At 42.8% G+C, this 23,531-nt stretch overlaps 1 protein-coding gene across 1 annotated transcript in view; it reads right to left on the bottom strand.

Moving 5' to 3' along the window:
• The window catches only part of PPIH (peptidylprolyl isomerase H), a 43,043-nt gene that overhangs the window by 5,969 nt on the left and 13,543 nt on the right, over positions 1–23,531 (bottom strand). Inside the window, exons 4-8 of the mRNA XM_068242748.1 lie at positions 20,624–20,668; positions 19,626–19,668; positions 18,121–18,213; positions 11,369–11,456; positions 8,695–8,735 (exon numbers count right to left, since the gene is read on the bottom strand). Of these exons, the coding sequence (XP_068098849.1) occupies positions 8,695–8,735; positions 11,369–11,456; positions 18,121–18,213; positions 19,626–19,668; positions 20,624–20,668 (310 nt within the window). The remainder of the gene's footprint in view (positions 1–8,694; positions 8,736–11,368; positions 11,457–18,120; positions 18,214–19,625; positions 19,669–20,623; positions 20,669–23,531) is intronic.

Below are 23,531 nucleotides of genomic sequence, written 5' to 3'. Positions count from 1 at the left end.
TGTCTAAGCTAGATCAACATGCACAGTGCTCAATATGCAGGGATCTGCATGCAATAATCATGCAACATCTTCCACAGTAAGCATAGATCTCACCAGTTAATGCATGTACAGCACCGATAGTGTGCTTCTCTGCGCACATTTCTGTGCAGCCAGGATGATGCTGTAGTGTTGCAGCCATGCACAGGCAAGTCACAGATGACAGGCAATTTGCTCAGTAATCAGGCAGCAGCACACACAGGAAGCACAGGTCTCAACAGATGGTGCTTTTGAGATAATACGTGCAGACCTGGTTGTGTGTCTGATCGTGCTGCCTGTAAATTTGCGCTGCCCCAGTAGGAGCCTGTGCTGCCACATTACCTGTCAAATTATGCTGCTGTGCTAAACGCCCCAAATATCTCCGCTTCTACACCCCCTACACTCCCCAAACCAAATTGCAGCTCCCGAACCCCGCTGGTTCCCCAGATAGGTTTCTGTTATCTATCTCAGGAATCAGCAGGGCTGCAATTTGGCACAGAGGTCCCTATCCTGAAAATTTGGGGAGTGTAAGAGGTCCGGCTGTGGAGATATTTTGGGGGTATTATAGTAAAGTTCCCACTGAGCATGCATGATACTCAGTGGGGAAAGCAGCTTCCGGGCAACACAATCCGACATTACACCAGAGCAGTGTACAAATAGCAAACATGCTAGAAGTGGATGCAAGCCTGCCCACGGCTAATGTGTCTCTTACTGACGTGTGACGCATGTGTCCACCCACTTGTCACTATAGCCGAATACATACTACCTCAGAACCCAAAAAAATAGGTTTACTACAACAGAAGTTCTACTATATTAGGGCTTACTATACTAGGTGATGTTCCCATATACTTATAATGGTGCTTGGCTGGGACCAGGACATTTCGTTTACTATACCTAAAGTTCTATGATATCAGTTTACAATAGCGAGATTATACTGTGCATGGCAATTCTTTGCCGTTTGCAATTTTCTTTTTGTTTTTAAAGGCTCTTGCCTAGCTGATGTAAAATTAAATGCAAGGTTTTAGTGAGTGCCTAAACAGGACGAGGAAACCATTTGTGCCCGGAGATAAGATGTAATCAAAGGGGCAGCCATGTTCATCAGTGTGCAAAGCAAGGCAGGAATGAGAACAATACGGCTACTTTCAGATTTTACAAATTGCGATCAGATTGTAACGGTGGCAAAAAGTTGCATTGCGCATTAGGAATGTGACGCATACAGTACATTGAAGTATGCTCCACTGCTACTGCAAACGTGTTCCTTGTCTGGAAGACGCACAGCACGCTATTCTGATGGAACCTGCTGAAACGAACAGTGGATGCACCAATGTGAACGCACCATAGAAATATAACTGCATTGTGATTATATTGCTAGTTGCAACGGAACGCAACAGACTCAGTGTGAAAGGAGCCTAAAGCACAGGAGAAAGTCGCTGCCTACAGGCCACTCAACAATGACACAATGAACGGACCTCAGTTCAAGGATAATTATCTTTATCCTCAGAGCCTGCTATTACAGCTGCTGCTGACCAGTAGGGATGGGAAATGAGATGAAAATAATTCCAAGTTGATGCAGGATAACATAAAATGTATGCAAATTTATGCAGCTTGAAGAAAACCAGAGCTGTTAGAATACAAAGAATCGATACTTACCCGGGACTTCCTCCAGCCCCATGAGCACGTCTGAGTCCCTCGCCGTCCTCCCGCGATTTGCCGTTCAGCTGCAATCAGCCCCGGTAACTGGTTCACCCAAGTCAGTCGGGGTCTTCTGAGCATGTGCAGGAGGTCCACGCATGCGCAGAAGCCCCCAAATGACGCGTCTGAACCAGTTAATGGGGCGGATTGCGGCAGATCGTGGGAGGGTGGTGAGGGACTCAGACGTGCTTAAAGGAAACATCCAAGCAAATAAAAAATAAAGATCCACTTACCAGGGGCTTCCTCCAGCCCCTTGCAGCCGTCCTGTGCCCTCGCCGCAGCTCCGGTGGCTCCCGGTCTCCTGCACTGGCAAAGCCGACCTCGCCAGGGCGGGTTACCGGGTCGGCTGATGCTGCTTTCCATGGCACGGGTTACGTGGTCTCGCTGATGTCAATAGGAAGGTACTGCGCCGTGGAACGCAGCAGCAGCCGACCCGGAACTTGACCTGGCGAGGTCGGCTTTGCCAGCGCAGGAGACCGGGAGCCACCAGAGCTGCGGCGAGGGCACAGGACGGCTGCAAAGGGCTGGAGGAAGCCTCAGGTAAGTGGATCTTTATTTTTTTTATTTGCTTGGACCATCACTTTAAGAAGCTGGAGGAAGCCCCAGGTAAGTATTGATTCTTTGTATTCTAACAGCTCTGGTACGCTTTAAAAATGGACCAATCAAATCCCACCGTGTACTCTCACCAGCAGCACTCATTTCCCACAAGTAATGATGTATCCCCAAATTAAGAGAATAATAGCAAAAATGTGAAAGCACTGGCACAGCCAGAGCTCTACATCTACAACAAGCATATGAAATGGAGGGAGAAGAAGCTTCATGTTCTCAGCGCTGAAGCTAAATCTATCATTCTTTTTCTCAGCTAGGCTATCATTAGCGAGTGAGATGGATGCTTGCCAGAGAGCAGGTGACCTGCACTTTCAGGAAAACATGTTGATAAGTTCCAAAGCCCTGTGGAAATGTTCTGTGAGCACTGTAGTCTGGTAATAAAGAAGCTCAAAGTAAAGAACAGCATAGGATCGGAACTCTTTGGATGAACATCTAATGAAGGAAAAGGCATCCTTCTAGACTGCCTAATTTACCAATAGGGATGGTTAATGAGATGCAAATAATACTGAGTGGATGCAGGATTATGCAAATTCTGGATGGAAATTTATACAGCTTGAGAATGGGTCAATTAAATGAAGTCAAAGTAGTATTTGATTTGTCCACTTTCAGGTAGCGACCGTTACCTCCTCTAACCCCCCGCCGCTCTTATCTCCAGGGCTGTGGAGTCCGTACAAAAATCCACCGACTCAGACTCCTCAAGTTAGGATTACACCGACTCCGAATCCTCTAATTTGCATATTACAATATTGTTGAGTGAAAATATGTAACATGAAAAGCATCTCTTAACTGCCAACGCTTAGGAATTTTAAAAGACAACTGAAGTGAGAGGGATATGGAGGCTGCCATATTTATTCCCTTTTAAACAATACCGGTTACCTGGATATCCAGCGGATCTTCTGCCTCTAATACTTTTAGTCATAGACTAAAACTAGTCCTTGGTAAGAGTACTTGTAGAAGATACAGACAGGAACAAAGAACATCTATCAGGCCCTAGGCAATGTAACTGTGGGTACATGTAAGAGTGATGTGCAGGTACTCTGCAGGAGAATGAGGCTATTCTTCCTCTATTACACATTCTTCAGGTACAATCTGAACCAGGTTTATGGGTGATTAAACACAGAGGTGTTTATGTTCACAACATTCTCAGTGGATTCCCTGCAGCTCTGTAGGGAGTGCATATGTATAGTATAGCACTACTGTGTAACAAAGTAAACCTGAGACAGATGAAATTAAAGTTTTATACATACCTGGGGCTTCCTCCAGCGCCCCTTTCAGGCGAATCAGTCCCTCGCTGTCATGATTGTCATGTATAAATCGTTGGTTGTTGCGATAAAAAATGTCAGTTAAATATATCGTGTAGGAGACACACACAGTGATATTTGAGAAGTGAAATGAAGTTTATTGGATTTACAGAAATTGTGCAATAATTGTTTAACCAGTTCGGCCTATCTGGACGAGCTTCCTCGTCCAGATAGGCACTGCTGCTGCCGCCGCCTCGTGCGCGCGATCGCTGCCCGCCGCTAGCCCCCCGATCAGTGAATGGGAATATAATTCCCATTCACCGATCTATCTTCCCCGCAGAAATACCGACGCTTTCTCTCCAGAGAGCGCGGTATTTCTGCCCCCAGGAAACATTTCCCCTGCTTTTAAGTTCCTAGATGCGAAATCGTTCGCATCTAGGACTTTTTTCACTGTGGCCATCTTGTGGCCGAATAGTAAACTGCACCACAATTCATTTTTAATTAAAAATATATATATTTTACATTTAAAATTAACAGTTTCCCTCCCACACCAAAAATTACCCACATACACTTTTTTTTATTAAAAATAAAAAATACAATTAAAAAAAAACAAAAACAACATAAATAGTTACCCAAGGGTCTGAACTTTTTAAATATGCATGTCAAGAGAATATGTTATTATATTATTTAAAATTATAAGCTTATAAATAGTGATGGACGCAAATTGAGAAAATGCACCTTTATTTCTAAATGAAATATCGGCACCATAAATTGTGATAGGGACATCGTTTAAATGGTGTAATAAGCGGGACAGATGGGCAAATAAAATACATGAGTTTTAATTACGCTAGCGTATATTAATTTCAAACTATAATGGCCAAAAACTGAGAAATAATTATTTTTTTTCATTTCTTTCTTAATCTTCCTGTTAAAATAGATTTAGAAAAAAATAATTCTTAGCAAAATGTAGCACCCAAAGAAAGCCTAATTAGTGGCGGAAAAAAAAAAGATATAGATCAATTCATTGTGATAAGTAGCAATAAAGTTATAGGCGAATGAATGGGAGGTGAACGTTGCTCGGATGCATGAGATTTTTGGACTGCGGTGCTGAACCGGTTAAACAAAATTAGACAGGTGCATAAATTTGGACACCTCAAAAAATAAATGAAATCAATATTAAGTAGATCCTCCTTTTGCAGAAATTACAGCCTCTAAACGCTTCCTGTAAGTTCCAATGAGAGTCTGGATTCTGGTTGAAGGTATTTTGGACCTTTCTTCTTTACAAAACATCTGTAGTTCATTCAGGTTTGATGGCTTCCAAGCATGGATAGCTCTCTTTAACTCACACCACAGATTTTGAATTATATTGTGGGGACTGAGATGGCCATTCCAGAACGTTGTACTTGTTTCTCTGCATGAATGCCTTAGTGGATTTTGAACAGGGTTTAGGGTCTTTATCTTGTTGAAAGATCCAGCCCCAGTGCAGCTTCAGCTTTGTCACTGATTCCTGGACATTGGTCTCCAGAATCTGCTGATACTGAGTGAAATCCATGCGTCCCTCAACTTTGACAAGTCCCTGCACTGGCCACGCAGCCCCACAGCATGATGGAACAACCGCCATATTTTACTGTAGGCCGCAGGTGTTTTTCTTGGAATGCTGTGTTCATTTCCTCTATCCATAACGCCATTTGTTATGCCCAAATAACTCAATTTTAGTTTCATCAGTCCACAGCACCTTATTCCAAAATTAAGCTGGCTTGTCCAAATGTGCTTTAGCATACCTCAAGTGGCTCTGTTTGTGCTGTGGGTGGAGAAAAGGCATCCTCTGCATCACTCTTGCATACAGCATCTCCTTGTGTAAAGTGCACCAAATGGTTGAACGATGCACAGTGACTCCATCTGCAGCAAGCTGATGTTGTAGGTGTTTGGTGCTGGTCTGTGGGTTGACTGACTGTTCTCACCATTCGTCTCTTCTGTCTGAGAGTTTTCTTGGTCTGCCACTTCGAGCCTTAACTTGAACTGAGCCTGTGGTCTTCCATTTTCTCAATATGTTCCTATGGAAACAGACAGCTGAAATCTCGGAGACAGCTTTCTGCATCTTTCCCCTAAACCATGATGATGAACAATCCTTGTCTTCAGGTCATTTGAGAGTTGTTTTGATACCCCCATGTTACTACTCTTCAGAGAAAATTAAAAGCGGAGGGAAATTTACATTTGACCCACTTAAATACGCTTTCTCATAATTGGATTCACCTGTGTATGTAGGTCAGGGGTCACTGAGCTTACCAAGCCAATTTGAGTTCTAATAATTAGTTCTAAAGGTTTTGGAATCAATAAAATGACAACAGTGCCCAAATTTATGCACCTGCCTAGTGTTATTTAAACAATTATTGCGCACTTTCCGTAAATCCAATAAACTTCATTTCACCTCTAAAATATCACTGTGTGTGTCCCCTATATGATATATTTAACTGACATTTTTTATTGTAACAACCAACGATTTATACAGGAAAATCATGACGATTAACAAGGTTGCCCAAACTTTCGCATCCCACTGTATATCTGACTTTAAAATTACGGGGACTGCTTTATTGAAGCAGCACACGTAACTATTTTTGATTGGTTTATTTCATTTTTGTGGACTAAGCAGAGCTATTACTATATCTATAAATTATTTATGATGACTATAATATGAGAAATAGAACATTTTATCATATTTTCTATTTTAAATACAGATACTTGCTGCATGCCGTGCAGTATATTCACGGCCCTGCAAAATTGACAGGATGCACCAGGGCCATGAATACAAGTCTGCAGCGGCAAGCAGCCGACGCTCGCTCCCATTCGCGCGCACCGCCGCTTAGAGGGGGAGTTAATGAAGCCATACATTGTACTGGGGACATTTTTTAAATGTTGCAATAACCCGGACAAATGGGCAAATAAAATGTGGCTTTTATCCACAGTAGAATGTTTTATTTTAACACTATAATGGCCAAAAACTGAAATATAATGCATTTTTTTTCTTATTATTCATGTTAAAATGCATTTAGGATAAAATAATTCTTGGCATACTGTAACTTCCAAAGAAAGCCTAATTGGTGGCGAGAAAAACAAGATATAGATCATTACGCTGTGATTAGTAGTAATTAAGTTATTGGCAAAAGAAAGGGAGGAGCGGACAGGTGAAAACTGCTCTGGTCCACAAGGGGAAAAACCCTCAGTCATCAAGTGGTTAAATTAATTAGGAGTCGGTGCATTTTTTCCCGACTCCGACTCCAGGTACCCAAAAATGTTCTGACTCCACAGCCCTGCTTATCTCTTGGAATGCTTTGCTTTTGTGTAGGTGACCTTTGGGGTCACAACACTGGAGAAGCAGCGTCTGTGCTCTCCTCTGACACAGCGCTGATTGACATGAAGGTGGCGGGGAAGAGGCAGGAGCAAGCAGAAGAGAGCCAATTGGAAGGCTCCGATAGACGGAAAGGGGCAATACACTGGCGAAACTATCCTACAGTGGGACGCCCCTTCCACTTTAGGTTGCAGTGAGCATGGCACACAGAGGCATGTCCTGCAAATGGGAACATGCCTCTGTGTTCCTTTTTTAGATTTAGAAATAACCTTACTCTTTAAAGTGTAACTTGAAGTGAAATAAAAGATTACATTAAAATACTTACCTAAGTAGTTATAAGCCTCAGGATTGTGCGGAGGCTTCCCGCATCCTCTTACAGTCCACTGTTCCAGTACTGGGTCCTTCTAAACCTATTTGACAAAGGCTTGTTGAATAGGTTTCTTTTGACCACACTTTCAGTGTGAACAAGCGCATCTGAACTAGACATGCCCAAGTGAGGTCCGCACATGCCAAGTAAATTAAAGCAGTTGTGCTTTGAGGAAAAAAGCCTGGCATGAGAGGCTTCACTTTACTAAGCATGTGCGGACCTTACTCACACATGCCCAGTTGGGATCCGCAGCTGGGAGGGAGACCAGAAGAAGGTCATATACTGGAACAGGGAGCTCCAAAGGAGCCTGGAGGCTTCTGGAAAATCCATAGGCTTCCAACTACTGAGGTAAGTTATCAAATTTTTACTCCCCCCTCTTCATTACAGTTTTTTTTGAGGCTGTACATATTTGCAAAAATTGTAAACTTAGGCGTTTGTTCTTGCTGGGCTTCCCTCTTACAAAAATGTTGTCTTGTTTTCTAATAATCAGTGTGTTCTGCTCTATGGTGCGGGAGGTCTCATAAGAGCAAGGTACTGTTGCCTACAGCAATATATAACAATAATATAGGACAATTATTAGGCATGATTTTCCAGCATGCCTGAGCACTAATCAGCAGATTGCAGACACCTATGCATCTTTGCAAATGACACCAAAAAGTTGACTAAGTTGAAAGTGTATATAAGCCTAAGCTCTGATCCATTTGACACATTCACATGCTGCATCCATCTCCACATCCGAATCTCCCTGCTGTGCCAACGGGTGTCTATGGGGATTTAGATGCAATGTCCTAAAAAATGCAGCAGCTCCCCCACCTACATGCGAATTGCAAGCAGCCTATTGATTTCAATAGTCTAATTCCATATCCGCATTTTGGGAAACAGAGGGTATTCCTTTAGATGGTAACTCTTTAGCCTGAAACCACACACCATACAATGTTTTACATTTCTTTTCAAGATTTACAATCTTTCTGACATTTGAAAAATCTGACCGATGTACCACACCTGTTCAACTTTGCTCCAATTACCAAAAAAAAAAAAAAAAGAAGAAAGATTGAAATCTCTAAATAGAAATTGCTTGCGTCTCTACATTACGATATTGTCAATCTACCACATACCATACAATCTTGCAAAAAAAAACAACCCAAAAAAACAAAAAGGATCAGAAATTTCTCCCACTTCCAATCGAAGAAAAAAAGGGAAATGCAAACAGAATTTTCACGCGAATAAATTTTTTTTTCGATTTTTCTGTAGAAATGATCTTTTTTATCAAACTGCTGTGAAATAGTATACTTTTATTGTGCCGTGTGTGGCCACCTCTATACAGACAACTTATCACATTGGTCATTCGGTGTTCTTACGTAACAGATTCATTTTAAGAGCAAACAATATTTTCTTTCTTGTAGAAAGACTGAGCAATCTCTTACCTCAATTTTCCTCATTATTAAGAGTCCATCAATAATTTTACCTGAAAAATACAGTAGACAAGAAAAATCAAAAAGTGCGCATTAGACTATTTAATTCTGGTAGCTGTATTTTTTTTGTTTGGAGCCACAGAATCAAAGCTGTATTATAGTGCAAGTGCAGGAAGCCGGCTAAACACAGCTGGACTGCTGTGTATGTGACCTGTCCTACCAGCTAGTTAAGTGATTCACATACCTGTGACAGACTTAAAGAGAAACTCCGACCAAGAATTGAACTTTATCCTAATCAGTAGCTGATACCCCCTTTTACATGAGAAATCTATTCCTTTTCACAAACAGACCATCAGGGGGCGCTGTATGGATGATATTGTGGTGAAACCCCTCCCACAAGAAACAAGAAAAGTATGTACTCTTGGCAGTTTCCTGTCTGTGAGCCTTGCTGCATTGTGGGAAATAGCTGTTTACAGCTGTTTCCAACTGCCAAAAAAGCATGCAGCAGCTACATCACCTGCCATCAGTAAAAATGTCACCATGTAATAAATGTCAGAATGTAAATCAGGGATTTAAAAGATTTTAAATGGGCAAACACTGACTAAATCATTTATACATAATTATTGTAAAAATTAAGCAATTTTTTATTACATTATTTTCACTGGAGTTCCACTTTAACACCAAGTCATGTGATTCCACTTTTACAACTCTGTCACCTGTGTACTTATTGGATTATAGATCAAAAGTACCCTACACCCAAAATATATCTGTTGCTAAGCAACTGGCACAACTGGCACTCTTATCTTGCAGAACTACAGTCCTAGATTCCAGGCCTACCAGGAATATTTAAATAGTGTATGTTCTTCCTGTATTTGTGTCCGCATCCCTCCTTTGCTCTAAATGGCAGCTTGGCAGCAATGTGAGGGCAGACATGCTTACACAGCTCTCTCCCAAGCAGCATGTTCTATGTAACAGAAACAGGAGGAATAACAGCAGGAGGTATTCTACTAAAGGCGCGTACACACGTCGGATTCCTGTAAACGACGGGTCGTCAGACCCGCCCGCGAGGCGGACGTTCTGCCGGCAGTTTGTCAGTGTGTACAGGCTGTCGGCAGGCTGATAAGGCTGGTTTTGACTGATCCGCTCGGCCAGTTCTAGACTTTTTGCTGGCTGAGGCAGCCCTCCCCCCCCGATTTGGAATGATCGTACAGCACCTGACAATTTACTCTGCTTCATTAAATGTTTTCACATGATATGCTGCAGCTCAACACAATAGCACACTGGCTGGCTGCGAGTCTGTGACAAAAACTGCTCACCCTCAGCCACTCATTCCTCCTCAGTCAGGACAGCAGTGCCACCTCCTCCCTTCTGCTGTGCAAATCAAATGAAACACTGCTGCTCTCCTCACACAGCACAACAAGCTGCTGTTCCCCATTTATGACCTTTTCACCTCACTCGCTCTCATCTCGCTTCTCCTACTACTCTGACTGCATGCTGTTCATGTAAACACAGTACAAATACGCTACCCCAGTAATATCTGCACCTGATGCAAATGTTTCTCCTTGCTTCATGAGAGATCCGGCCCTGCTAACATGTACTAGTTGACTGGCGTCCTAATCTTTCATGCAACGGTAGTGTCTTAATCACACACCTGAAACAAACATGCAGTAAATCAAAATGATTTGCATGCTTCCTCAGTGTCTGAAAGTATTAAGGATTAGCAGGATAACCAGACAATTTGCACTGTATAAATGGAAATAGTTAACCTCCATATCCCTCTCACTTACACATAAGGCAACAGAAAGCTGAGCCCTGGTTTGAGGGAGTGCAGGAAACGGATATCTAAAGGTGACCATGGATTTATGGATTTTTTGCATCAATATCCTGCGAATCAATCATTTGATCAAATCTTCTAGAAATCAATGCCACAAACGATTCCCGATTGACCAATAAATAGGTCAATTTGGGCTGATCACACAGGATGGAAAATATTGGTTGATTGGCAGCGGGCCAGGAACACATTGCTACCGGCATTCTATTTTGCAATGAATGATGAAGCTACTCTCACCTGTCAGTGGAGCGGTTCCGGTCTCTTCTCTCTCTTCACTCACCAGTCTCGGGGAGCCTGTGTGATGTTAACAACTGCTAGAGGCCAAATACTAGATGCCTCTAGTGGTCACGTAAAGTATGTGCCACTAGTGTTTGCCCTCTATTATTTTTTTTTTTAACATCACATAAGTTCCAAGGGACCTGGGAGTGAAGGGACAAGAACGAGCAGCTGTCAGGTAGATAAGACAAGAACCGTAGAGCGGAAAGGTGAGAGCAATCTGCCCTTACACTCTGCACGTACCACAGATACCAATAAAAACCTATGAGATTCTATACCTTCTCTGCTCAAAAATTAGAAAAAAGGTACCGATTGGCATTTAAATTTAATCCAGACTGTGACAGGTCCTCTTGAAGCCTTTATATTACAACCCATGCACTCCTGACAGCCAACGCAGTGCTGTCATTTTATAGCATTTCCCTCTGTGCAGCTTACATTCTACTGTCTCCACACAGCAAACTGCTGGGACTACAACAGCTGTATTGTAGTGACTGCATTACAACACAAAGCTTTGTTTCAAGTCTCCAGAGAATGTGATGTGTTTGTGTGGTCTGAGCTATTGTGTAATGTAACGCTCACCAAAAACCACGTGCTTCCCATCCAGCCAATCACACTTGGAGCAAGTGATAAAAAATTGGCAGCCGTTGGTTCCAGGGCCGCTGTTGGCCTGTAGAGGAGAACAGAGGACACAGTTACATATACAGCCAGTGCAGAGTGATATATAAACATGCAGCAGAACTTCTGTTAGCTATGACAGTGGATGGACACTTTCCAAGTGTTATCTTCTTCACAAGACAAGTAGAGCAAATCTGACAGAAACTAATCATCTAAATGCCTTTTTCATAGATCAAAACTGCCCCAAATGTGGGCTCAAAAAACCTTCTGTATGGGAGTGTCCTAAATCATCATCAGTATTCCAGACTGTCCTTCTCACTGACTGATGATGCGGCTTTCACCAGGGCTGTGGAGTCGGAGTTGGAGTCGAGGCAATTTAGGGCACCCGGAGTCAGAGTCGTTGATTTCATAAACTAAGGAGTCTGAGTCAGGAGTCGGATTTGGATGATTTTTGTACAAAATCCACAGCCCTGTTAAGTATTAGACCATGGAGTCGGAGCCATTCTGGGTACCCGGAGTCGGAGTTGGAGTCATGGTTTCATAAACTGAGGAGTCGGAAGATTTTTGTACAGACTCCTCAGCCCTGGCTTTCACTGAGCCCTATTTAAAACCTACGTATGTAAACACACTCCGAGCAGACAGAACACTCATGAGATGGATCACATACAAGGTATGAAGCTAGAGATCCTTTCTTTTTTTTTAATGCGGAGTGCAATACTGCAGAAATCAGAGCAAAGTTTGGAGGAGGAACTATAAAGCAGCTTCCGTCGGGGCAGGGAAAGAAGGGGAACAATGCGCTCACACAAGATGAAATGACGCTTCTTTTGGCGACATATCAGCAGCAGCTGCACTCGCGCTAGAGTCTGGAGCGAGATGGCCCTGAACAGCTGCAATAACCAAGTACCACCTAGCATGCATATGAGGCTTTAAAAGAAGAAGCGAGAAGGATATGGAGGCTGCTGTATTGATTTTCTTTTAAGCAATACCAGTTACTTGGCTGCCCGGCTGACCCTCTACCTAATACTTTTAGCCATAGATTGTGAACAAGCATGTAGCAGATCAGGTGTTCTGACAGTATTGTCAGATCTGACTAGATTATCTGCATGCTTGTTTCTGGTGTTATTCAAACACTACTGCAGCCAAATAGATCACCAGGGCTGCCAGGCAACTGGTATTGTTTAAAAGGAAAAAAATATGGCAGCCTCCATATTTTTCTCACTTCAGTTGTCCTTTAATAAAACAGCTTTCTGGATGAAATATGCAGCACTAAGGAGCTGTGTGGCAGATTTATAAAAACCAGCACAAATAAGAATGGTGCAGAACTGGGGCAGAGGAGGAACAGCTGGTCAGAGCGACCAATCACAATCCCTGATATGGGCAGCTACTCTACAATGCAATGGTTTTGATGCATCTTCCTCAGTGACCTAGGAAAGAGAGCTGTTTAGGCCCTGTTCTCAGTGGTGCATTGTAAGAAACACATTGTAACACTACTATGTTAAACATATATTACGTTCACAGTGCATCCTGTGTGGTGCAATTTCACAGTGTGGTATCCCAATGCAGTGTGTTACCGCATAATGGCTGCATTCAAGGGAACCTAAACTGAGAAGGATATAGATTTTTCCTTTTAAAATAATACCAGTTACCTGACTCTCCTGCTGATCCTGTGTCTAATGCTTTCAGCCACAGCCTCTGAACAAGCATGCAGATCAGGTGCTCTGACTGAAGTCAGACTGGATTAGCTGCATGCTTGTTTCAGGTCTGCGATTCAGCCACCACTGCTGTCAAAGAGATCAGTTGGACTGACAAGCAACTGGTATTGTTTAAAAGGAAACCTCTATATCCCTCTCAGTTTAGGTTTCCTTTAAGTGACAGTGAAGAATACTTTTCATTGACTGTATGCGAGGCAACGCGACACACAACTTACCTGTTCTGTTGTCTTCCTGTTTCTGCACTGTGAAGTTAGCACTAAGGTACTTTAACTGTATAGAGATATATTTGATAAGGACGCGTTTTCATTCAGGAGTGTGGAAATACACTTTAATAGAAACGATTTCTAATAAGAGGCATTTTGAGTTCAGCCCCCCCACCCCCAATTTAAAAAGACCCTAATCAGACTAACCAAGGTCAGGAAATGTATGGGGATTTTTCTGCAAGACTAGCGTTCACTTTTAATGACCTACACTGATAAAGGCAAAAGATCACCTCTATTTGGCAAGTAATTTCTTGTAAAAAGAAAGTCAGCAATGCTAATCTCCATATTACTTTCATTACAGCTTTTACAATACAGCAGTGAGAGTGAGAAATACAGTGACCTGCTGCTATAACCTCAAGTGGCCTGGCTACAGTAAACTGCAGCAGGCTTGGTTGATACTGGTTGCTGCACACCTCATTGTTCAGCGCTCTGCTGTAATTCCAAACACATGTGAGCTTGCTATAAGAGGCCTGGTATGAGTGCAGCCAGATGTGGAGTAGGGGTGGAGAGATGTATGCAGCTGCTCGGATAAAATCAGGGATTACACAGTGCAAGCCACATAATCAGCAAAGAAAGGGTGACTACTTTACAAGAAAGTTACAAAAGATGGAGCAGATCTTTTTACATACAATGATCAAAAACATTAAAAATACTGATGTGTTAAGAAGGTATTATTTATCTCATCACCATGGCACAGGACAATTAGGCAGCAGTGAACAGTCAGTTCTTGAAAATTGACCAACTGAATTCCATCTGGACAGGATTTGACTGGTCCATTTTTAAGCTGCAAAAATGTGCATAATCCTGAAACAACTCAGAATTATATGCATCTCACTGACCATCCCTGAGGCCCCTTACACACTTGTGTACTGCATCGTCCTGCAGTGTTTTCCCCCAGAATTTTTTCCCAGCCGGGTGGCATGAAAAAGTAGCCGGGTGGGGCGAGATGAGAGAATGCAGGGCTGGCACTTCTCTGCACAACTCTACTTACAGCAAAGGAGGAAGTGAGCCCATAACAGTCGGGTGCTCACCAAAACTAGCCGGGTGGAGCACCCAGCTAAAAGAGCCAGAGAGAACACTGTCCTGTGTTACGGTTACATGCCGCTTCCCCATCGCAAGGGCCATGCAATTCAATTAAAACTTGCATGGCTCAGGCGATGCAACGTGGTGCAGTGGATGTATCCAGATCGCAAAGGCTGTAGCGTGCTACTGCATGATCCATGGCTACCACACGGATTATGCAGCAATGCAAGTTAATGGGCGATGCAGCAAGCGTGCACGAAAGAAGCGCATGTGGGAACTGGTGGGAATCCCAGTGATGTACTTCCTGCCCAGGAAGTAAGTCACTAGCTGGGGGGGGCGCAGCACTTTGCATATGAACCTGCCATCCGCACCATGCTGCAGGGTCATATAAAGGCTGATTTCTGCAGTGTGATGCGGTGATTGCACTGCACTGCACTGCTATTATAAGGTGTCCAACTAGCCCAAAGAGGATATGCTGAAAGCTGTAAAAATAGCCAGGTGTAAGGACATAAGCAACTTCAGTACTGCAAAAGCCCTAGTGTAGCGTTACATGCTGAAAAAAAAATAACCCAAAATACAATACTGACCATAAGAAAAAGCTTATTATACAGCATATTACAGCTTGATGCATAGCCACAGTCACTCACAGTCACCCACAGGACCCAAGCTAACCCCTGTCCACCAATGAACGTGCCTACAATGGGCATGTGAGCATCCAAATTAAACTATGATATAATGGAAAAAGTGGCAGAGTCTGATTAAACTTTTTTTTTTTTAATCATCATGTGGATAGCCACATGCGTCGTTTAGATGGGAAATAGAAGCAGGAAGTGCTATGAGAGGACGGCCAGCCTGTCAGTTTACAGAACAGCTGTGAATGCCATCAGAGGTTGTGTGCAGGCCATGCCTCACCAGGTCAGAGCTGTTTCGGTGGCACAAGAGCAGCCTACACAAAATTGGGCAGATGGTTAAGGCTATGTGTACAATATACACATTCAAAAATGCATGGAAGAACAGAGAAGTCACAAAAACACAACAACCTCTGTTTCTGTAAATGCTTGGTTTTTCATTTTGTATATTGTTTTGCAGGGGTCCCCAAACGTTTTGGGTCAAGGGCCGGGTCAACATACTTCAGACTGCTGGGGGGGGCGGCGGAGTGTGTGTGGGGGCCGGTAAAAAAGCCTCAGTGGGCCGCATTCTGCCCGCAGGCCCTTAGTCTGAGGACCACTGTTATTTTGTATGTACAGCCCCTTTAAAGGGAAGGTCCAAGCAAAATAGAAAAATAAGTTTAACTTACCTGGGGCTTCCACCAGCCCCATGCAGCCATCCTGTGCCCTCATAGTCACTCTCTGCTGTTCCAGTCCCCCGCTGGCAGCATGCCGACCTGAGAGGTCGGCGGGCCGCATTGCGTACATTTTTACGCATTCCCGCTAGTGCAGGAACATTAACACATACATTTTTATGCGTTAGTGGTTTAATGCAGAAAAATTTACGCATTGAACCACTAACGCGTAAAAATGTATGTGTTAATGTTCCTGTACTAGCGGGAATGCGTAAAAATGTACGCAATGCGGCCCGCCGACCTCCGAGGTCGGCATGCTGCCAGCGGGGGACTGGAGCAGCAGTGAGTGACTACGGGGCCACAGGATGGCTGCATGGGGCTGGTAGAAGCCCCAGGTAAGTTAAACTCATTTTCCTATTTTGCTTGGACCTTCCCTTTAATACAATGATTGTTGCTTTGCAGAAACAGATAAAAATAAATTCACTCCTGCAGAACATTTTAACACAAATCACATGTGCATGACTACGGTAAGTAACCTGGTGCCAGCCTCCATCACTGGTCCAGTTATCTGTATTATGCTAATCTATGCCTGTACCTTCTGTGCACTAAAGGTGCCCCATACATCAGGCGATCTATGGGCAGATCTCTCTCTGATGGAATCTGACCACAGAGAGATCTGTTGGGTACCATAAAGCGCAGGCCGATTCCCGATCAGTTTCATGCTGAAATCATCCGGCAACCGGTCTAGTGATGCCGCTTGGTTACCCCTGTCCACCGTAGTGTAAAATGTGTCCTTCAGTGCCATGTGCATGCATACTTTACCTGTTGGTGTCCACTGCTGGCTCCGTCCTCATACATGCTCCCCACAGGATTGCCGGCATATACACGAGATGTCACACACACACCCACGCATATGCCAGCAACCATATGGGGCGCATGTATGTGGAAAGATCACGGAGCCAGCGGCAGACACCGACAGGTAAAGTATGCATGTACAGGGCACTTTTTACACTGGGGGACAGCGCTGGGGGATTCCATTGGGTTCATGGCTCGTTCCGATATCACACGCCGTTACCACTGCGCACCTGATGGAGCATGTCAGCCTGACATCTTACAGCATGTCCTACAGTTATTGAAAAATAAGATCTTCCTACAATTGTATGCTTCTGACTGCAATAAAACAACCTCTTAAGCCCCTTCTACACCATTCAATTCCAGATGCAATCAATCGAATTTGATTGGATTGAATTTGATTAGATCGATTAAATCGGACATGTTCGATCAGTATTCGATTGATTTGCATTGAAAACTAGCCAAAATCGATCACGCGATCGATCGAAGTCTTTTGCTATTATTGAAAAAGCTGATAAGACTGGTAAGACGTCAATCCAACTGTTGGATTGACGTCTTATCAGCTTTTTGAACAATAGCAAAATACTTTTTTTTTAGCTGTTTCAACACAAAAGCTGTTAACAATTGTGCTGCAAAAAAAAAAAAAATTAAAAAAAAATAAAAATAAAAAAATAAATCGCTGTTGAGCGTGTGTATGGGGCTTAAAGAGAATCTGTATTGTTAAAATCACACAAAAGTAAACATACCAGTGCGTTAGGGGACATCTCCTATTACCCTCTGACACAATTTCGCCGCTCCTCGCCGCATTAAAAGTGGTTAAAAACAGTTTTAAAAAGTTTGTTTATAAACAAACAAAATGGCCACCAAAACAGGAAGTAGGTTGATGCACAGCATGTCCACACATAGAAAATACATCCATACACAAGCAGGCTGTATACAGCCTTGCTTTTGAATCTCAAGAGATCATTTGTGTGTTTCTTTCCCCCTGCATCTCTCATGCACTGAAGTTTCAGGCTGCTCTTTTCTTCCTGCAAACAGCTTTGCCCTTGTCTGTAATTCCTCAGTATGTGAAAGCCCAGCCAGCTCAGAGGACGATTTATCCAGCTTGTAAAAGATAAGAGAGAAGCTGCTCTAATCTAAATAACACACATGCAGTGTGCATAGAGGGGCCTGGAAGGGGGAGTCCATAGCAGAACCACAACACTGAAGAACTTGGCAGCCTTCCAGACACAGGCTGACAAGTCTGACAAGAGAGAGATAAGTTGATTTATTACAGAGACAGTGATAGTACAAAGTGCTGCAGTAAGCCAGAACACATTAGAATAGCTTTTGGAACTTGTAGGATGATAAAAAACAGGATGCAATTTTTGTTACGGAGTCACTTTAAATACCTCATCTTCCAGGAACTCACAATTATCACCAAGGTGAGGCACGCAAAACATTACCATTATATAGCGGATCCGAAATTCAAGAATGGGCTACACAAATACATATGTCCAGCCTGCAAATTCTTAGTAAAATGATGCCCCGTGACTTTAAAAAATGTCACTACCAGATAAGGGCAAGTGGATCTCTTATACATACCATTGACAGCAGGCCAGGAGCTGAATGTTTCAGTTTAAAGTTCTCATCTGCAAAGGGTCCTCTGTAAATACTTGCTACTCCAGTGCCATCTCCCTGCAGTAAAAACAGCTTATCACTACAAAGGAAATGTTTTACAAGACAGTGAATTCTTCTCCAGCACTACATCCGCCCATGAAATGCAAACACAAGACCATCTCCTAGGAAGCAGAGCAACTTATATATCACTAGTGTCCATGAAGCAGAAGATTTATACATTTTTACCTTCCTTAACATGAATCTGTGAGAGGAATATGGAGGCCTACACATTTGTTTCTTTTTAAACAATGCGCATTGCCTGGCTGTCCTGCTGATCATCTGTCTCTAATACATTTAGCTATAGACCCTGGACAAGCAGATCATGCCTCTGACTAAAGTCTGACTGGACTAGCTGCATGTTTGTTCAGGTTTGTGATTCAGACAGTACTGACCAGAAAAATCTGCAGGACTGCCAGGCAGATGGTAGTGTAGTTTTACACATGATGTGGTGCAATTGTACTGTGTGTGTCCTCCACCATTTCCCTTTGCGCATTACCCTGCGGCAGAGTGCACCGACAGGGTAATATGCAAAGCTACCCCCCCCCCCCCCCCCCGAACAGTGACGCGCTCCCTGCTGGAATGGAAGTATGCCACTGTTTTCCCCCGATAGGTGCATGTGTGCCGCACCGTCACTGCAACCTAAAAACATTGTTGTGGTTCCATAGACTCCAGTGCAAATGCCTGCCGGGTGGTATCACTCGGCAATGCACTGCTGAGTCTGCGCCATAACCACTTGCCGTGTCACACTGCAGGTAGTAAGGCCAGTCTCATAAAGACAAATGGTTACTGAGGCGGGGAGCATAAAGGAACATGAAACACTATGTGGGAAAGGGGCCTAAAAGAAAATAAATATGGAAGCCTCCATGTTTCCCACCCTCAGATTCCCTTTAAACATTTTTGAGGAGGATTAGGTTGTTTTTGTTTTTAAATACAGTAGTTTTTAGTTTGAATCTCTTAAAGGCACTTGCCCCCATTCATTGTACATCAATAAACTGTGATCAATAAAGCTGAACAGTGCCTAGTACACAAACTTTGAAGGTTGTTTGTCTTCTTGGTGCTTTAAGCATGTATATTTTGCCTTTACAATGAGGCCTGAGGATGCAAAACCTCTGACTCCCTGCAAAAAAGTACACATCGAGGAAGATGGGAATTCATGGCTGTTTTGTACACCAATAATTTACTGTCCTCAGGGCTACAAAGATGTGAAGTTTGAACTTCCATTCAATGTCACAAAATCATAGCTGGCTACAAAATACAAAGAAAATGTAATTTTTAATAAAATGAACTACAATATGGTTTGTGTGGCACTAATGTACATTTTCTTAACAGTGGTGGAGTTACACTTTAATAACAGTGTCCTCTCTTGCAAACTGCTTTAACCGCCACAATCTAAACCATTTAAATGATGCAGAGTTGTCATGGAAACTCACATTGACAAAGTCTCCTCCTTGGATCATGAAGTCCTTTATTACCCTGCAGAGAACAATAAAGGAAGGATGTAGTAAAAAGTATCAGCTGAACAATTGGCAATAAATGCCTACAGAGTAGAACACAAATCAAACACATTACAGAACAGCAAAACCCAAAAGAAGAGGCTTAATAAGAGCTGCACACAGCGAGCCCAGTAACGTCACTGCATGTGTGATGTTTTTATGTTTCCTTAAATTAAGTGAGCAGCAGGATGTGTGTTATCTTTACATGCGCCCTTTAAAGTGTCTAGTTTAAAGTGCACCTGCTTGAAACTTTATTAGAAGCTCTGACCTCCAACAGTTTGAAACAACCATAAGGTGGCAGCAGTGCCAAATACTTATTCCATTCCCAATAAGCCTCTCTGCAATCTTTTACTCTACATTTATGCAAATCCAGATTTGGAAATTAACCCCCTGAACTTACATGATTATGCTTGGAGTCAATGATTGGTCACTTGAACTTGCACGACACATACCGGAGAAGAGCAGATTCGCCCCCTGGCACTGGAATAGGTATGCACGTTTACGCTGCAGCCACTCTGCTAAGCCATAGGATACAGGGGGGAGAGGGAGAGAGGATGGCGCATTCAGGGGGACACAGATACTGAGACAGCCCCTCCTTAGCTATGACAATGATGACAAAATGAGGGCAGGGTTGTGGAGTCGGTATAAAAATCATCCAACTTCAACTTTTCAGTTTATGAAACCATGGACTCCGACTCCAGGTACCCAAAAATTGCTCTACCTCCACAGCCCTGGTGGTGGGTTGGCAAAAGTGGACAGATACTGGCTGGCTGTGCTACTAAGTTTGGAGGACTAACTCACAATTGCTATTTTAGTAACCAAGCAAATACTATGCAACATTAATGTGCTGACATGCTACCATCAGCAAAACCCAGATCTAAAGTCTGATGTAAAATAAAGCAACACACACTTATGTCAAGCTGGGGAGTACATACCTATGGAACGTGCTTCCTTTATATCCTATAGGAACGCCATCCTTTCTACAGACATATACAAAACAATGCACATTAGTATCCCTGACAAAGCACATAAAGCTACAGTGTGAAATGTGTGCACAATTTGCAATATTCCTTCATAACTAGCAATGGCTACCAAGTATCCCTAGTGACTGTCTTTCTTCCAATACCCATTACCGGCACAAGCCCTTCTCTTTAATAATCTAACAAATTACTTATCTGTGACAATAAACAAGAACACAGATCCCCAGAAACATCACCGAGGCTTTAAAAAGTCTTAGCATCACTTGAATTCACTGACAATAAAAATGAGACATTTGCTATAATATGTGTGTGTGTGCGCGCGTGTGTGTGTGTGCGTGCGTGTGTGTGTGTATATACATACATACATACATACATACATACATACATACATACATACATACATACATATATATATATATATATATATATATACACACACATACACACTAGCTGGACGCTCGTCGCTGCACCGGGTATTTGGCTGGTGTTGGCCCCGCCCCCTTTTCCTAACCCTAACACACAATTACTTAATGACCAAGTTTGTGAGCTTTGCGGCCTTTGGCATCAATAATTTGCATTAAAATAAAATTAATCTGATTGGCTGTGGTTCTACCCCTTTTCTGAATTTGAACCCTAATCACCCAATGGCCAAGTGTACCAGGTACAGGTGATTAACAGTGCAAGAGGCTTGTGCCATTAACAGTGCAAGAATGGCAGCAATTAAATATTTTCCTTAAAAATCAATAGGTGAATTTTGATTGGCTTTTGCATGCTCCACCCACCTTTCTGAATATTAATCCCAGTCACCCAGTGACCAACTGTGCAAAGTTTGAGAACCCTACCATTAACAGTGTAAAAATGGCAGCAGTTTACATTTTCCCAATGAAATTTGTATTTTTCTCCACCCACTGATTTCCTGACATTGTTCGGGTATGTATTTGGCTGGTGTTGGCTCCGTCTATTTTTTCTAACCCTAACACACAGTTACTCAATGACCAAGTTTGTGCGCTTTGCAGTCTTTGGCATCAATAATTTGCATTGAGATTAAACAAATCTGATTGGCTGTTTGTGGCTCCACCCCTTTGTCTGAATTTGAACCCCAGTCACCCAATGACCAACTGTACCAGGTTTAAGGCTTGTGCCATTAACAGTGCAAGAATGGGAGCAATTACATATTCGCCTTGAAAATCAATAGGTGAATTTTGATTGGCTTTTGTAGGCTCCACCCACTTCTCTGAATATTAATCCCAGTCACCCAGTGACCAATTGTGCAAAGTTTGAGAACCCTACCATTAAAAGTGTAAGAATTGCTGCAGTTTACATTTTCCAAGTAAAATTTGCATTTGTCTCCGCCTACTGATGACCCAGCATTGCCTGATAATGTATTTTGCAGGTGCTGGCTGCGCCCACTTTTCCTAACCCTAACACACAATTAATCAATTACTCAATGACCAAGTCTGTGAGCTTTGCGGTCTTTGGCATCAATAATCTGCATTAAAATGAAACAAATCATATTGGCTGTTTGTGGCTCCACCTCCTTTTATGAATTTAAACCCCAGTCACCTAATGATCAACTGTACCAGGTTTGAGGCTTGTGCCATTAACAGTGCAAGAATGGCAGCAATGAAATATTCCCCTGAAAAATCAATAGGTAATTTTTGATTGCCCTTTGTAGGCTCCACCCACTTTTCTGAATATTAACCCCAGTCACCCAGTAACCAACTATGCAAAGTTTGAGAACCCTACCATTAACAGTGTAAGAATGGCTGCTGTTTACATTTTCCCAGTAAAATTTGTATTTGTCTCCGCCCACTTATGACCCAGCGTTGCCCGCTTATGTATTTGGCTGTGCCCACTTTTCTAACCCTAACGCACAATTAATCAATTACTCAATCACCAAGTTTGTGAGCTTTGCGGTGTTTGGCATCAATAATTTGCATTGGAATGAAACAAATCTAATTGGCTGCTTGTGGCTCCATCCCCTTTCTGAAATTGAACCCTAGTCACCCAATGATCAACTGTACCAGGTTTGAGGCTTGTGCCATTAACAGTGCAAGAATGGCAGCAATGTAAATATTCCTCTTGAAAATCAATAGGTTAATTTTGATTGGCTTTTATAGACTCCACCCACCTTTCTGAATATTAATCCCAGTCACCCAACGACCAACTGTGCAAAGTTTCAGAACCCTACCATTAACAGTGTAAGAATGGCTGCAGTTTACAATTTCCAGTGAAATTTGTACCGTATATTCCGGCGTATAAGACGACTGGGCGTATAAGACGACCCCCCAACTTTTCCATATATACACATACATACACACCCCCATACATACCGTGGCTTGGAAATGTATTCGACCCCCTTGAAGTTTTCCACATTTTGTCACAATACTGCCACAAACATGAATCAATTTTATTGGAATTCCACATGAAAGACCAATACAAAGTGGTGTACACATGAGAAGTGGAACGGAAATCATACATGATTCCAAACATTTTTTTTTTTTTACAAATAATAATAATAATAATAATAATGGCAGTATTTGTATAGCGCCTTTCTCCTGTCGGACTCAAAGCGCTTGCGAGGCAGCCACTAGAGCGCACTCAGTAGGCAGTAGCAGTGTTAGGGAGTCTTGCCCAATGAACTCCTTACTGAATTACTGGCTTACTGAACAGGCAGAGCCGAGTTTCGAACCCAGGTCTCCCATGTCAGAGGCAGAGCCCTTAACCAGTACACCATCCAGCCAAATAAATAACTGCAAAGTGGGGTGTGCATAATTATTCAGCCCCCTGAGTCAATACTTTGTAGAACCACCTTTTGCTGCAATTACAGTTGCCGGTCTTTTAGGGTATGTCTCTACCAGCT

Source organism: Hyperolius riggenbachi, chromosome 6 (assembly GCF_040937935.1).
Source record: "Hyperolius riggenbachi isolate aHypRig1 chromosome 6, aHypRig1.pri, whole genome shotgun sequence".
Taxonomy (NCBI): Eukaryota; Metazoa; Chordata; class Amphibia; order Anura; family Hyperoliidae; genus Hyperolius; species Hyperolius riggenbachi.
This window is presented reverse-complemented; position numbering and strand designations above follow the sequence as displayed.